The 17,387-nt window shown below is 38.1% G+C and overlaps 1 protein-coding gene across 2 annotated transcripts; it reads right to left on the reverse strand.

Moving 5' to 3' along the window:
- Window positions 1–4,281: 4,281 nt before the first annotated feature.
- slc34a2b (solute carrier family 34 member 2b) lies at window positions 4,282–9,726 on the reverse strand. Of its 2 annotated transcripts, none has more exons than XM_039606413.1 (13): window positions 9,659–9,726; window positions 9,140–9,191; window positions 8,914–9,048; window positions 8,692–8,820; window positions 8,441–8,584; window positions 8,101–8,212; window positions 7,816–8,011; window positions 7,637–7,732; window positions 7,288–7,399; window positions 6,616–6,783; window positions 6,248–6,364; window positions 6,003–6,127; window positions 4,282–5,295 (listed from the first exon to the last, which is right to left on the reverse strand). In XM_039606413.1, the coding sequence occupies exons 2-13, from the start codon at window positions 9,183–9,185 to the stop codon at window positions 4,747–4,749; spliced, it is 1,929 nt and encodes a 642-aa protein (XP_039462347.1). In that variant the 5' UTR covers window positions 9,186–9,191; window positions 9,659–9,726; the 3' UTR covers window positions 4,282–4,746. The 2 variants fall into 2 exon arrangements, with proteins under 2 accessions (XP_039462347.1, XP_031609692.1); XM_031753832.2 differs by having other exon boundaries at window positions 9,595–9,722.
- Window positions 9,727–17,387: the final 7,661 nt, after the last annotated feature.

Here is a 17,387-nt window from a genome sequence, read left to right on the forward strand (position 1 = left end):
TTTAATTGATACATTTTTAAAGCCTTCTGTTTTCACCACAAGGGAATTAAGTGATTTTAATCAGTTTGAAAAGCATAAGCTGAACTGCACTGAACTGAAGTGTTTTTCATCCTCACACAATGTTTACTGGATATCCAAAATATCAAATCTCTCCATAGTGTAATCCTCTTATACTGTTTATGTGTTACTTGTTTAAACGTATATATATATATATATTTATATATATATATATATATATATATATATATATATATATATATATATATATATATATATATATATATATATATATATCAATTTCCATCTCTTCAAACTTTGATATAAATTGGCTTTATACATTAATGGGCATTTTGACATTCACCAGCAGAAAAAAAGGGTAAACTAACCCAGTCAGTGACCAAGCATGAATAACACCAATTTATCTTCTGTCAGTTCAGCACATTATTTTAAAACATTGTATTGTGTTGTAGTTTGAGACAACAACCATGTGCCCATGCAGATTTTACAAAAGTTGCAAAAAAACCTCGACACTGAAAAATTGATCATATCCAGCCACGGCCGCTGTGTGCTCAGTTGTTACTTAGCTGCTGTGGACCTTTACCCGTCAGCATGCTGTAATTACATACTAGCCTGCATACTGCTGTAAAACCATCAGAACTGCAGTTAATAAGTAGATTAACCTGCCTTTCAACAGACTGGTGATGATGTGACTGCTAATGCTGTTAGTAAAAAGATGCACAGTTCATAGTGTCGCACACTTTCACCTGTGAATTCGCACAAAACACAAAGGGGAAATGTAACAATGCTTCACACATATATGCAAATGCTGACTGTAAAATGTGTAATTTGAAAACATTGATTTGGACTCGGACAAATGCACAGCACACAGCACTTACACTAAGTTCTGTTCAGTAAAACAGGAAACAGAAGCACACAAAGCAACATTAGTTAAGGACTGTAGATTGTTTTTTCTTATGCACAAAATACACTGCAGTATTTCTGCTTGCTGTCTATTTTTAAGTCCTTCTTTGGATGACGGTGGCGAGCTTTTTCCTCTCAGCTGAAGTTGTTGTAATTGTAGCATTTCGATATGCCATTTTAAATTAGGCTACAGAGTACGTGCTTTATTGTTACTACGTATGCACTGACTACAGCTGTTAATTAGTGGCAGAGTGTATCCCAGAGTGTGCAGCAGTAATTTACTAAAAAAAACCCTGTCAAGTGTAGTCATAGTTTTATAAAAGAGAAAGAGCAGCCTGTAATTGCAAATGTGCACAACAACACAGAGTTTTTAGAAATGTGAAGATGAGACTATAAGGCAGGTTGATGTAAAAAACAAAGAAAGAAAGAAAGAAAGAAAAAACTGTCAAAGTCATTTCCTGCTTCATGTTGTAATTTTTTTTTAAATTCTTCTGCTTTCTATTTATGTCGTTTTCTGCAACGCTTTATTCATGTTTAATAAAAAATTTTTACTCTTGCATTTTCTTCTTTAGATTTTTACGTGTGTTGCTGCTGAGTCGTCCCTGTGACAGTTTTTATGTTGTTCTAACTTTACTATGCATGTCGCTCACTGATCGCTGGCGGTGAGAAAGCTAACATAGCGTGGAAGGCTCTAATAGCTTCTTCACAGCTTAAGGGTTAGCAGTTTTGAGGTATTTTTACTTGTTTATTCGCCTTAATTTTTTACTCAACCGCTCACTGTGGTCAAGTGAGTTGTCTTCTTTCACTCAGTTTATGTTTTGTGTAACACTGGAGTTCATTTTTGTCTGTTGTCAGCTCTATTCAGTGAGAGCAATGAAAGGAGAAAATGCCATGACAACAAATAGCAGCAGCATGCAGCAATGACTCAAACAGAGCTGACGTGAGAGAAGTGGAAATACATTTGCTGCATAGAAAAACAAATATCAAATTTAGTAAAATTGCATTCTTTATGTACTTATTTCATTGTTTATTTTTATTTTAGTTTTTTGCAAAGTCACCCTTAATGTTGCCACAGAAGAATGATTCCCAGTATCGTCTTCTGAGTGAGGCATACATTAACTTAACACAGGAAGAGGATCAATACTTGGCAGAGGTTAACACTCAAAACCAAGACATCTGGATCTGAGTCGTAGAAGATAAGGCAGAACTAAAAGTAAACTAAAACTAAAGTCTGGTTTTACATTCATATTGTGGAATGTAAAACCACAATATGAATTGTGGTTTTACAAAACTGATCAATGTCTGCTACTCAGTTTTGTTACTCACCAAAATAGGACGTCAAATCATTGGTCACTCATTGTCCAGTTTTGGTGTCAAGTTAAATATCATTTGTTTAGGAATTAAAAACCCAAGTGATGTCAAGTTATTAGAAATATGCTTTTTATATTAGTCAATTTATATAGAAAGTCTGGGTAGTCCTAGAAACACACATTTTATTGTCCTCAGCTGATCCCTTGAGTTGCCAAGTGTTAAATGAGTTTATAGCATAATGATGACCTTGAATGTTAATAAGTCACTTTACCGCTTGTTAGGAATGCAGTCCTAGAGAGAGATCTCTCAAACTACTGAATATTTACCTTTGTTAACTTTTCAGGTCGTAAAAGTGTTATTTTCTTAACTCAGTCTTCAGAACTGTTTTTAAGATTGTTCAAATTCACCATGACCAAATCATAAACATACTTGTTTGTAAGTTGAATATGAACATTTGAATATGTTCAGTGCATGCTAATCAAAGATAATGCATTCTGATGTCATACTGGAGAAAGTCATGTTGCCTCTGTGGTGCTGAAACGGCTGAAATATGTTACCCATGCAGACCCTTTGTAAACATTCCTGAGCTGCACACTGAGATTGCTGACTGGTTTTGTGTGTGAACGTTTGTATCCTAATAATAACAACTACTGTAAAATTGAATATATCTCACAGCTCATAAACCTTTATAATCTCAGTGGCTTTTGTAACTACTATCTGTTCTAAAGAATGCTTCAGTATTCATATTTACACTCTCATGCAGTGCTATTTATTTTATCATTGTTTTAAGGGTCAGCTTAAAGTGCTCTCCAGCTTTTCTTTTTGAGCTGGGCACCTATACACCTAAAACATGTGTAACAGCAATAAACGGGGCAAAAATCCAGAAAACTGAAGATTAAACACTTTACCTGATCTCCAGAATCTAACACTGATAACAGAAAAGCTACCAGCCACAAAACTTGGCACACACACGTTGTATCTGACTGCGCTCATTACTCGGCTCTCAGTATGTCTTAGAATGTTTCTCAAAGAGGAGTGAGGCACTTGTTGACACAAATAGATGAAATATCTGGACTTAATTATATGTTTATGTCACCAGCGCGCTCACTAAATCATCCTACTGTTTAAATGTAATGTGACAAAAACACCAGACGCTCATTAAAGCTGACAAATGGATGACGTGTACCGAGCTAAATGTCAGAAATTATAAATGCGCACAACTTTTGAGAGTTTTAAAAGTTGGAACGACAGAGGGCTGATATCTCATGTGTACTAGTAATGATTTAGTAATATATAAAACCATAAAATGCAGGATTAAAGTCTCCTTTTGATCTGAATGCTCTGTACTTTAAGTCCTCTCGTGCTCCTGGATGTCATAAATAGAGGACAGGCAGTAATCAGGTGTGGGCGGTTGTGAGGGAGGAGCAGGTACTTTGATTGGGTTCATAAGGTCAGTGGACTACAGGACAGGCAGAGCCAGTATTGGCTGTGCTAAGGCCTTAAATAATGTAATCTTCATCTAAATCTTAGGTAAACTGATACTTTATTAATGCTACTTCAGAACTCATGACTCCAGCTTACAAGACATTTTCTTTAGTTATAGTCAACACATTTTTTTAACATTAGGAACAAATCAAATCAAGATGTACTGTGACTGTATTTAAGCTAAACTTTGCTTGTTTTGAGAGAAGTTCCTCTCTCACAGACTTGTTGTTCTAAGGATCATCAGATATGAAGCACAGATAGAAGAAGACTTTTTCTTTTAGCAACCTTACAATGAATCCTGTGATATCTCATGTAGCATGATTGTACTGCAAATAGTGAAGAATGTCCTATCCTTAACTATAAATAACTTGGAATTCTGGGTTATCAACAGAAGTGATGAAACTAGATAAAAAGTAACTAGTATGCACTTGAAAATGTGTGTTGTCTTATATTTAGTACCCTTGTGAGCTGAATATCAGATGAACTGATTCATATATCGGTGACTACAAGCTTGTGTGATGTCAGTGAGATAACAAGATGAACATAATGACAACGGTGCACTTTAAAAATAGCAATTTTTTATTTACAAATATTTCAGAGTCTTAAATACTGAGGGATAAAATAAAATTTGCTAATAACGATACATTTGAAATGCTACAATAAACATCTGTATTTGAAATGTTGAAAAAAACCTTAAGGCTCCTTCCACATGTCTTATGAAATATAAAAATAACTCATAACATTCACAACCATCCATAATTAAGATATTACCAGCAGTAAATCTTATGATGTTTTACTAAAAAACATCATAAAACTAAACATCACATGGCCAACAACAGTCAGTTAATAATATGTGCAACACTTCTGTTCATATTCTCCACCAGTGTTCACTACAATTCTCAGTGTATCACCCATTAAAAGGGAATCAATAATATATCACAACCTGAGAAGTGATGAACAATTACAAGTCATATCATAAATACATTATTGCATTTAGTTTTGCATATAGATACAATTTAACTAAATACATTAAAATTGTGTTCTTTTAGTGGCCTCCTTTGTGTCCTCATCTTTAGACATGGCTGGGTTATCGTACATCTCCAGACTTGGCTTCCTGCTCGTCTCAATGGCTTCAACCTCCTCATTTTTCTTGCAGCACTTGCAGCATTTGCAGCAGCAGCAGCAGTGTTTGCCACAGAAGCTTGAAGCTGAGGTAATGATGCTATCCCACGGGGCCATCGAATGCAGGGGCCGGGGTAAAAAGTCCCAGGTACGGAGGAACTTGGGCAAGAAGCGTCGGCAGCGAGATTGCATCACATTGACAACGATCACAAAGATAATTAAAGCAACGAAAGGCACACCGACGCCGACCAGTACTTTCCAGCCAGCCATTGACAGACCAAAGACAGTCAGGGGGAAAACCAAGAAGACCACAATCAGGTAGATGATAGCAAACCAGCGATATTTGGCAGTTTTGTTCCCTAGCCCTCTAGCCAACCTGATGGGCAAGCGCATGAAAGGGATCGGGTACCACAGTACAATGCCAAAGATGTTGAAGAAGAAGTGGCAAAGTGCAATCTAGAAAAAAGCATAGAAAGATTGGACTTAAACAGGACAACCACTGTGTGATTTCAAATAAAAAAATAAGGGCAAATAAATAGATTTTCCTTAAAAAATATTTAGTTTTGTTTTTGGTAAATAGACGCTTAAAGGAATTGAAGTTATTGTAATGCATCGCTTGGAAAGCTGGAATATCTGTGCATATGTTCATGGCAATGCATCAAAATAATTTAGTCACACTGAAAACCAAAAATGTTATCGTGTAAGTGCTGCTGACAGAGTAGTGCCAAACACTGCATTTTCTATAACGGCCACTTGAGGCTGACTCAGAATCCCCAGACTTCCAGATTCAAAAGCTCAAATTTATACTAAAAATAAACTTGTTTACAGCCAGGCACAAAAAACCCTTCAGCCTCTGTGGATAATTTCCCCCTTAAACTGGTGGGCTATTTCTGTATTTTATCACATCTCTCACATTTAACTTTTTTAAGGCTTAAAGCCTGTCTAATAACACAGACTGCTGTGAAGGTCTGACAGTTTGGTTAGACTTGGTGAGTGATTCTTGGTGAATTGGGCAAACTGGGTTTCCACAAACCACCGAGTGACATCATTGTGGCTACATCCTTCTTTTATAAACAGTCTATAGTCTGAACCAACTGACCAATGAGCATCACCTAACATAGCTGTAAGCAGGCATATAAGAACAGTTTTTAATAGTTTCTTACCTGAAGAGAGTTGTCTAATGTTTCTCCAGGGCTAGCCATAGCAGCAAGTATAGATGTTGTTGTTGTACCAATATTTGACCCCAGCGTCAGAGGATATGCTCGTTCAAGGCTAATAACACCGATACCTGACAAAAAAGATGAACAAAATATAAGATCTGGTGTCAATTAAAAAAGACAAACAAACAAACAAAAAAAAAACCCAACAAAAGAAGAATCAGAGGGAGACTGGTTTAATAATGGCTTACCAACAAGAGGAGTTATAGCTGAGGTGAAGACAGAGCTACTCTGAACCAGGAAGGTCATCCCGGCTCCCACCAAAATTGCAACATAGCCCATGAGAAAGGTGAAGGGGAAGGGTAGGTCTGTCATCAAAAAGAAACACATGATGTGAACATTATATCAATATGACCAGAGAAAATAAGCATTTCATTCTTAATAGTAAATGTGTCTGAGCTTTCTCCATCACACAACAGGACCGCTTGACCTGAACGTGAGCCAGAAGCAACAGGAAGGCTGTGCCTGTGTCGCTCATCAAGCATCACCACAGAAGCAGATGTGCTGACTATCAAACAGGCCGAACGTCACGTGCAAAAGGCTCGTTCTGGTTTTGTACCTGTGTTGAGCACCTTCTTGATCAGCACAGCCACTTGGCCCTTCAGCATGGAGTTGAGCAGCTTGACGATGAGGATGAGACAGGTGCAGAGGACGACCAAAGACGCAGCCAGCAGAATGAGGCCCACAGCCAACTCTGACAAGGTCGTATTGGCAAAGATGTGATTGCCTGCAAAGGATGGTGAAAGAGACTGACATTTAGAGTCAAATCTGGTAAACCGAGCTCTTGTAAACACTAAAGATTCAGAAAAATTGTAATTGTAAAATAAGCTAGTCGAGATCAGTTTATGATTTTATCTAAATGTAAACGAAAACCTTTTCTTAGTTACAAAAGCCGAGAATCCATTTTCTTAAACCTAAGCATCAAACCATTTAGTTTAATTGGAAGCAGTACGCTTTGAAGAAGTGATCCATTTTATGGTCATGTGACACTTCAGCCAAACAACATGAATGGACCTATTGAGGAGGTAGACGGGTTAAGGGAGAGTATTAGCTGAGTCACTGTAACGTCTCAAAGGTGGTCATTGTCTCAGCTTCGGAGAATGTGGTCTAAAGAGGTTGTTGTGGCCGAATGGCTCTCATATTTCACCGAGCTTTAGCAGATCAGGTAATCCTAATTGGTTTGAAAATTTTCTTTTTCCCCCTTCAGAAATTGGCATGGATGTATGCTCACATCTCTTAATGTAATTGGTAAAAGTCTCATTCATCTGGGTCCAAGTCTGGTTTCCGTCCTCCCAGCAGATGCCACCTGGTGGGCAGGCGTTCACTGTCACATTCCAGAAAGTCTGAAAGAGAAAGCAGAAAGTATAAGAACAAAAGCAAGCCTCGACGCAGTGGCTACTGTAGCTGTAGGGCGTAATCTTTCAGTGACTGCAAGCAGCATTCAACCTCTTTAGAAAGTATGAGCTAACACAAGGCAACATTAGTCATCAAGAGAAAAACCTGACCTAACCATAGCTTTTTATGTATGTTTTTACAGTTGTAAGTACTAGTTTTGTAACTAGGTCTTGTTGATTTCTTACCGTGTTGGTCTCTGTTTTGCACCATTTTTTTATCAGACTCTTGTTCATGCCAACCGGGTCATCAGTGGCAATTGCAGTGATAACAGATTTGTCGAGCTAAGAGAAGAAACAGCTTTTTTAATTTTTAAAAAATGGCATTCATACTTGATATTGATAGCATGGCACGGACTTATAGTTACCTGGATGATGGATTTTGTGAGAGGGTCTGTGATGACCTTGAGCAGTTCAGGGGCGTCTTCTCCGGACTCGAGATGAAAAGAATCGATGATGAGTTTGGTGACTTTGTACAGAACGCCTGTGGCAGCTTCCAGCGGCAGAAGAATCAGCACAGAAAGCCAGTTGAAGAAGTCGTGGACTGTAGCACCAGCAAATGCCCTGAAAAACAAGAACACTCGGTCTAACATCTGCTAGAAACAGTTTGTAGAGTTAGTGTAATGTTTTTAGCTTTGCATGCTGTTGTTTACCTGCGGAACTCATTCCGATCTCCTGCCTGCATCATAGCCACAATAGTGTTGGTGACAGATGTTCCGATGTTGGCTCCCATGATGATTGGCACTGCCATTTTAACTTCCAGTACTGAAAAAGATAATCGACATTTCATTCACGCGTAATAAACTAACACTGCAGTCACTGTTAGTATTTTTAAGATATAAATATCACACATTAAACATTTAGATTGTTTCTCAGAATAAGCATTTTTGAAACTGTCACCTAGAGGTTCTATTGTGAGTTTACGACACATTTGTTTGACTATACGGGTCTGTAAAATGTGTGCACGTGCCTCTTCCATATATATCTACTTACGTCCAGAGGCGACCATGCTGACCACGATAGAGGAGGAAGTGCTGGAGCTCTGCACCAGCACTGTGACTAAAACCCCGATCACCAGCCCAGCCACAGGGTTAGTTAGCACCTCACTGTTTTTGAAGATGTCACCAGCAGCTCGGCCTGTACACACACGCACACACTGAGGTGAAAATACAGCTCTCCATGCACATTACATAACGTGGAAGTGGTTCGTTTTTGTTTGCTTATTTGTTTGTTTGTTTTTTTACCTCCCACTAGCTGGAAAGCAGAGCTGAGAACATCAAGTGAGCAAATAAACATGTAGAGAAGTCCAAGCAGTAGAACCAGCTTCAGAATAGCGGTTAACACTCTTAAAATCTTCCCCTTTGTGTCTAGATCTGTTAGCAAAAAAGACACAAAGCACTGAATCAGTCTGGTATTGTGAAGAGATCCACGCTGTATAGAGCAGTCGCAAAAGCGTGCTGCCTTACCTGACCACTTGACCCCAGTGTCTGTCAGCTCTGGAAGATCCCAGGGATCCTCCGAAGCCTCCTCATTCTCCTTCACCAGAACCAGAGTGGAGTAAGCCGGTGGGAGACGCTCTTCTTTAGACAGAGACTTCTCATCTAAGGAAGGGATTGCGGGGGAAATTGTGAGAAAGTAAAGTTGCAATAACAGTTTAAGGAGATCCAAAGTATCCACAAGAAAAGGACATACCGATAGAGGAGGAGTTATCTCCCTCTACTTCTGGTCTAGGAGCCATGACTATCTGAGAAACAGAAAGAAGGCAAGAGCTTCAATAGTTTTAGTGTTAGAGTCTGTATTATTCACCTTTTCAAAAATAAAATGGCTATCCCCCAAAAACAATCTATCACACTTTTTACTCTATCCACTAAACAGCTGTGCAACAGTCAGCGTAATCCAAGATGAAATTCTAACTTTACCACATCTGTATCTGCTCAGCAGTTCATCATAATTAAGACAACAAAGAAACACAATAGTGGTAGGACTGTTACACCCGTGAAAGACAATCAGCAATAACATCTGTCCAAATAGCGGATATTTTTAACGCAAGCCACTGAATCCTCCAGCTATTTCTCGCAAATATCCTCAAGATTGCAGGTGGCCTCGGTCCTGTCGAAAAAGATAACGATGGCAGCCGGTGGACGCACCTGCAGCGGAGCGCTTTTGTGTCCAGATCTGTGAGAGGGGAGCAGGAGGCTTCACCTGAGTTACCTGTTGCTGACTCCGAGGCTGAGTGCTGCTTTTATAGCGCGCGCAGAGCGCACACCCGCTGCTGACAGTTCAAAGATCACGCACACATGTGCAGCAGGCATGCTGCACCTGCAGGCGGGGGCAGATAAACTCAGACATGACTTGAATTTCTGAGAGACTAAAAACTAAGACTGACACATTTCACGGTTTTCAACGGGGGAAAGATGGATGGATTTTTTATTTTTTTGGTGTTAATTTGTCTATTTTTGACTCGTCTTTCTAAAGAAAGTTTTTTTTTAATGTACTTATTTTTTTTTTTTGATAATGTCTACTATTAACCGTCTACTGAATGTCTACTGAACTTATAGCAAAACAAACACGCAAACAAACAAACAAACAAACAAAAACTTCCCACCTGTCTTCAGTCTGTGGGCTGGGGTACAGGTGTAACGAACTCAAACATGCTCCCCCTGGTGGCATAAAATGGCAATTCTTCTCATATGGCAATAAAACCAAGTTAAGTTTCAAATAAATCCATCTGGAATTTTGTCTTTTTGATAATTTATTTTAACATTAGGTGGTTTCATCGTTCTTCAAATAAACCAATTATTTATGTGAAAATTAATCATCGTGTTGATGTCATGCACTGTGCCGTTAAATATTTCACTACATTAAAGGATTACGGTTGTAACACACTGATCTTATTTCAGTTTAAACCAACAGCGACTGATCGCAACTGTACTTGTAACATAAACAGAACTTAAAACAAGTAATATTAAATATAATTGTAATTGCATGAATTATCTGCATCCATAATCTTCAAAGAAGCCCAAGCATTTGTCTGCACACACTCACGCTCATGCCACCCACTCAGGCACGCACAGGTTTACAGCTTCTTAGATAACACACACACACACACACACACACACACACACACACACACACACACACACACACACACACACACACACACACACACACTTTTACCTGCATGTCTTTATTGGTCACTACATTAGTCTGAGATTATAGTGAGAGATATGTCAGAGATAGGATTTTAACGATGCACCACATTATATATATAATAACTGGTGTGAATATGAGCAAATGATTAACCAACAATCATGTTACAGTTACTCCCACCATGCAATAAAATAATAACTACCCAGCTTATAAAAAAAGGGTTCACTGAGTTGATGCTAAGAGTCAGCTTTAGAGATCTTAGTTTATTTAAATAAATTCCCAGTAATCTGTTTAAAATTCCCAGTGGTAATTATTGGCCATCTTGTTATTGTTGGTTTAGAGTTTACCATGGAAAATCCAGGAGCAGTTGCCGATGTTCTGGTAAATTTGGGACTCGCTTGTTTCGCTTAGGTGATTGTGTTTTCTTTTGAGATTGAACTTTACTCCCTGAAAATGAATTTCAAAGGTTCCCTTAAGAGTTCCTTATTCGTAAAATCCGGTTTGGTTACTGGTTAATTTTCCATCTAGATTTGGATCCCTTTAGATATTGGCAGCACCCATTTAACAGTCTGTCTAGCTCGTCTTCTGCACTTCTAAAAAGTTTTAAATGGACACTGAAAAAAATAATTTGTTGGTTGAACACAATTTAATGATGTCACACATTTCCACCTATTTAAATCACGTACAATAACCCATTCATTTGTTGGTTAAATTTAATTAGATTACATCAGCTCAGTTTTTTCTCTTTCAATTAAATTCAAGCCTTTTATTTAAGTAAGTAAAGCCAAATTTGTTTGAATTCATCCTACACAGGTTAAAAATGTACGTAGAACAAAATGAAATCTTATTGAACGAACAACTACTTTGTTAATCAAAGCTACTACTGTAAGTCTTGTTTAATGAACCAATATTTATTCATTGCATGTTTCACAATAAATACATGCACCCCATACTGTACAACAAGTACAAAAGTATTATTTCGTGGAATAAAACTTTTCATGTCTAACCACCACACCAGAGTGTGTCACTCCATACTAAAAAAAACATGAAAGCTATGATTACAAGGGTTGAATGTTTTTATATATATTTTTTGTTTAAATATACATTTTAATATTTTAAAACTATACATCATCAATAATTTTTAGCAGGACTGTTCGTAACATTCTCAAAAACATTTCCAAGCATATATAAGGTGCTTTAAAAAATAACTGCTAAATGCAATTTTGAACACAGAAATACAGATTGCCAAGAGATTTTAAAATTTAAAACTTAAAATTACAAATAAAATTACAATAATTTAAAATAAAAAAACAACTAATTTTTCTATTTTCTTGTGTTTTCATTTGCTTTCTTTAATAGTTTAAAAACACCTGACCCTGTATCGTGTAGCTCCAAAAAACAGCCCATAGCCCACAATCAATCATTATACTGTACTACTTGACTACTGCACAACCAATAAGATGACTGCAGCTGCAGGCAGTATTGGGTACACAGTGTTCAGCCAAACAAGTGCACTGACAAATTAAGACTATTAATAGTAAAATACCCACAAAAGAAAGGCTTACTTCTATGCAAACCTGCAAAGAAAATATGATGTAACACTGGAGGCTCGGATACAAATCACAAATACCACTAATATCACACTGCATGATATGAAACTCTTAACAAATAAAGAAAACGCAAATGAGCAAACAAAATTTAGAAATAAATCAAATCTGCTCTGAGAGCTGAAAATAGTCACGCAAGCATGCAAAACGTGTTAACAAAGCAACATTCTGTCTTTAATCTACATTACTGAGTTTTTGTAGCTTCTCATTATTTGACATCTTAGTGAACTTACGGGGTGTTTTGGTTTATTTTACTCTATAATCATTTTTTAATTGATTTTAATATACTTATACTTGTATTTTGGTTCTGTTTTATTGCATCTGACTCTTTCACATTATCAGCTTCTCATCGGTCATCTGTAAAGCCCTTTGAACAGCACTAAACTGCAAAAAAGTGGTAAACAAATAAAGTCTGACTGATTGAAGAGTAACAGTGTGCCTTACAAAGCCATTGCGTGGTATACAGTAACAGGGTTTAATGAAATAATAATGAAAAAAAAAACAGAAAAAAGATCAGATAAATAATAAATAAATAATAATTTTTTTAAATTCACAGACAATTTTGTGCAGTAATGCACAGAAGAATGTTTAAAAGTAAACTAAGTTTGTGTATAGTATCATGTAGCCATTAAAATAACATGTTAAAGTAGTTAGTATACCAGTCATCAGATGCACCTTGAACCTGAACAACTCATCCATTCTATTATGGATCTGTCATTGGTCCAACGGTGCAACTGGACAGGTCACAAGTCCATCACAGAGCCAACATAGTGAGACAGCCACCCATCCACACCCAAAGTCCAGTTAACATACATGTCTTTAGGAGGAAACTGGAGTATCTGGAGAGAACCTGAAGAGGACACAACGAAAACACACAAACACCACACAGAAAGGCTTCCAGCCAGCCGGTGGATCTGCAATCACGAGACCACTGCATCACTAAACCTGAACAAATGAACCCTAAATCTTATTTTGAACTTATCACATGACAAATATTTTTCTTGTGGTGTTATTGCCAGCTGTATGGGTAGTAAATCACCAACACATTTTCATTATTCCATCAAATATTCCTTTGCTACATTTCAAATGGAGTAATTCTTAACTGCTTTAATTATTTTCTAGATAAAAGGCATAAAAACTGGTGGGGCACTTTATCCTGAGGTGACCATTGATTAAATATCTATTTATCTCTCTGATGACTGTGCATGTGTCTCTGTGCCTGGAGGCTTAGCTTCTGTGCAGTTATGAGCAGTAATATTATGTGCGATAAGTATTTGATCGGCTCCAACAGTGTTTCTGGCTCAGACCTTGACCTCTCCACAGTGTACACTCTAATTAGTACTATCCATGTGATGCGCGAGACTGAAGATCCAAGGCATGGTGTCATATATGAAGTTGCCTCATGAAGTAGCCATATTTTTCCAGTGTGCCTGGTTATTTATTGACTAACCCATTAGGTTTGATGCGGTACTTTCTCCCCTTGTGACTATAAGAGACCCACATATAATAGAAAAATCAGCTGAGGCTCACCTTTAAACTTTGGACTTCTGCTTTGATCGTTCCTCCACCCACATACTAATATAATACTTTGTGGTCATGTCTGCAAATATGTGTATCTTTGGGGGGAAAAACACATATATATATATATATTATTTTACCTTTTTAAAAAATCTATCTCAAAATATTATCCCTTTACAAATCGGTATATAATATTTTCTTAAACCTTGTATAAGGCATCTTAAATACTTTTCTTTATGAGAATGGTCATGGTATCAAAGTCAATGATTGCCCGAAGAGCTGTTGAGTTGATTCCATCTATCTGCCATGTTGTCACAGTCCACAGGGGGTCAAATAGTTTGCCCTCTTGTTATGGCCAAGGAGGGCCGCACTCAAGTACTAACCGTGAGTAGGCTGGAATCTATAAAACCATAAAACACTGTTGTTAGAATTTGTCCTGACTGGCTGAATCTCTGAAGGTGGTAAACCTGAGCAACTGTCAAGGTTATAACCAAAGCAACAGTGTGATGGATGGTTGATGTCTATCTAAAGGTTTCTTACTACTCCAGAGGGACTTTTTAAAAGATCAAACACTGAAGTTGTATTTAAATTGGCTTATTGGAAGAATGATCATCATAATAACATCATTCACACTGACCTTTTGCAGCATGGAAAGCCTCTGTTTGCTTGAGATAGAGAGCAACATTTGGTGTCTGGAGCTGCTGAAATAAAGGAAAACCCCCCTCACATCTTACATAAAACTGCAGTTAATCCTTAATAGAAAGAAAGTAGCTTAACACCACTGTGTTTGCACTGACTTGAGTGAGACCCTGCTGCCTCCACATGGCCATAGTGTGGACTGAGACTGCTGGATACAAGGCATCTTAAAATGGACCTATCGGAGGCTGTGTGCAAATTTCCATTGTGTCTGATGGAGCGCAGAAAAATTGCCCCTGTAGAAACATTAATTACTCTCTGATGTATGTTATTTGGTGTACTGTATGTGGTGTTGGGCATTGGTTGGGTCTCAGCTGATAATTAGTGAGCAAAACTTGTTGGGCTGTTAGCTATGATGCTTTTATACTATGAATTACTTTTAGATTTAAAATGATTGAGACACAGTTTCTATGATGAGATGTTTTATTGTGCTTCATAATGGTATAAAAAACCCTGCACAAACCTTTATTAAGTTTCCTTAAAATTGAGTTTTGTTTGCTGAACATGAAAAACTGAAGAAAGGGACTCGCTTGTTTTATATGTAGTGCCTATCTCACAGGACTTAGGTGTCTCACATTTCATTAATTTCTCACATGCAAAATCAAAATCACTACCTGGATTTTGGACTACCTCACCGACCGACCACAGGACTCAGGGCTGTGTGTCGGACAGGGTCGTCTGCAGTACGGGGGCCCCACAGGGAACGGTTCTGGCTCCGTTCCTCTTCACCATCTACACTGCAGACTTCTCCCACAACTCCACCCAGTGCTTCCTGCAGAAGTTCTCTGATGACTCTCCATTAGTGATGAGGCCGACAAGGAGTACAGAGGACTGACTCAAGACTTTGTGGACTGGTGCCAGCTGAACTCCCTCCAGATCAATGCCAGTAAAACCAAGGAGCTGGTGATAGACTTCCGCAGGCACAAACATCCTCCACTGCAACCACTGAACATCCAAGGTATGGACATTGAGGCTGTGGACAGCTACAGGTACTTTGGTGTTCATCTGAACAACAAACTGGACTGGACTCATAATTCAGACGCCCTCTACAGGAAAGGGCAGAGCAGGCTGTACCTGCTGCGGAGACTCAGGTCGTTTGGAGTGGAGGGCCCACTCCTGAAGACCTTCTATAACTCTGTGGTGGCCTCAGCCATCTTTTACGGTGTGGTCTGCTGGGGCGGCAGCATCTCTGCTGGGGACAGGAAGAGACTGAACAGGCTGATCCGAAGGGCCAGCTCTGTTCTAGGATGCCCTCTGGACCCAGTGGAGGTGGTGAGTGACAGGAGAATGGCGGCTAAGCTGTCATCCCTGTTGGACAACATCTCCCACCCCATGCAAGAGACTCTGACAGCACTGAGCAGCTCCTTCAGTGGCAGGCTGCGGCACCCACGGTGTGGGACGGAGAGATTTCGCAGGTCTTTCCTCCCCACTGCTGTCAGACTCCACAACAAAGACTTTTGCAGCTGATCAAACCCACACCTGTGCAATAAGACTGCTATATGTGCAATTCTTCTTCTGACGAAGTTGTATTTTTGTATTTTCCTACTCAGTTGTATATAGTATTTGTATTTCCATTTTATTCTATTGTATATATTATTCTATTCTATTTTATTCTATTGTATATGGTATTTTATTTTATTTTATTTTATTGTATTTTATTGCTTTCCAGTGTTTTCTAATTTCTGCTACATAACTTTGCACTTTGCTGTAACAAAACAAATTTCCCACCTGTGGGACTAATAAAGGTCATCTTATCTTATCTAATATAAATAAGTAAATATGAATCAAGCTGACATTATGCTATGTGACATATACATGAGAATGGGACCGCTTTCATGACATATTCATAATATGAACCATAAAAGCTTTATACGCAACACAAACATTTACTGTTGGAGAAAATTTAGAGTGATACATTCTGTTGTATTTGCACTTTAGCCACCTTTTTAAAACTACACACACTTTTAGCTGAAGAACATGCAGGAGCCAATGCACAATGCAGCTTGAAAGGCGAACCGAGAGCAGAGATGTAAAATATCTTCTCTTTGAATTGTGAAGGCTGAACATCTCAAAGATGACGTTTAAAAAGACGTTAGTGAGTAAATCGACAGCTGTAAAAATGAGGAGTGAAATTGAAACAATTTCTTTTAAATGAAATTAAAGAGGGAGACATTATGTGTTACATCTGTGTATATTTATATATATATGTATGTATCTGTCTTAATCCTCTTTTCTTCTTTTCTGTCCCCAGGATGGAGCTTCTATGAAGTGAAGTTCCCACATGTACCAGTAGATGGGGACACATAAATGCCAAAAGGTTGGCCTTCGCGTCATGGTTAAAGGCAAACCTGGAAGCCTTAATGTTTGGTCTCACACAGTTAACACAGTGTTTGTTTAAGGCTGAGCTCACTCTATGAATTTGAAGTGAGGGTTAATAAGTGTTTACTTGTTTTCTGCTCTGTGTGCACTCGATCAACAGTCCTGCCGGTAGAAACACAACATGTTTTGTGAAGAAGCTTATTTTTAGAGACACGTTTTATTCGTGTAACTTTGTCAGCTGCTTTGATGACTCAAATACACACTATAAAAAATACAATCAAGAAATTAATTAAAAAGTTAAATTAGACTGTATTAATCCCCAGTACTTAGTGGGTATAATGCTATTATAGTTTGTTCCATCTTTACCATCTGCAGCATAACAGCTGAACTACACACGTTAAGTGTACTTTTAAGTGTATTTAATATTTAGATGTGAATGCAGATGCTGAAACAGCTGAAGGTTGTTTTCGAGCTGTGAAGATAAACACTCTGTGGCATCTACTTCAGGTTTATCACTATCCATAAACGTCTGCAACAAGTTAAGAGTCACAAGAATCACAGAGGCTACATTACAAGATAACAGCTCCATAGAAGCCAGAAAAGGCTTTATGGGAACATGAGATCAAAGTGAGAAGGACAAGAAGTATCCT

The sequence above is a fragment of the Oreochromis aureus genome, linkage group 23 (assembly GCF_013358895.1).
Source record: "Oreochromis aureus strain Israel breed Guangdong linkage group 23, ZZ_aureus, whole genome shotgun sequence".
NCBI classification, from domain to species: Eukaryota; Metazoa; Chordata; class Actinopteri; order Cichliformes; family Cichlidae; genus Oreochromis; species Oreochromis aureus.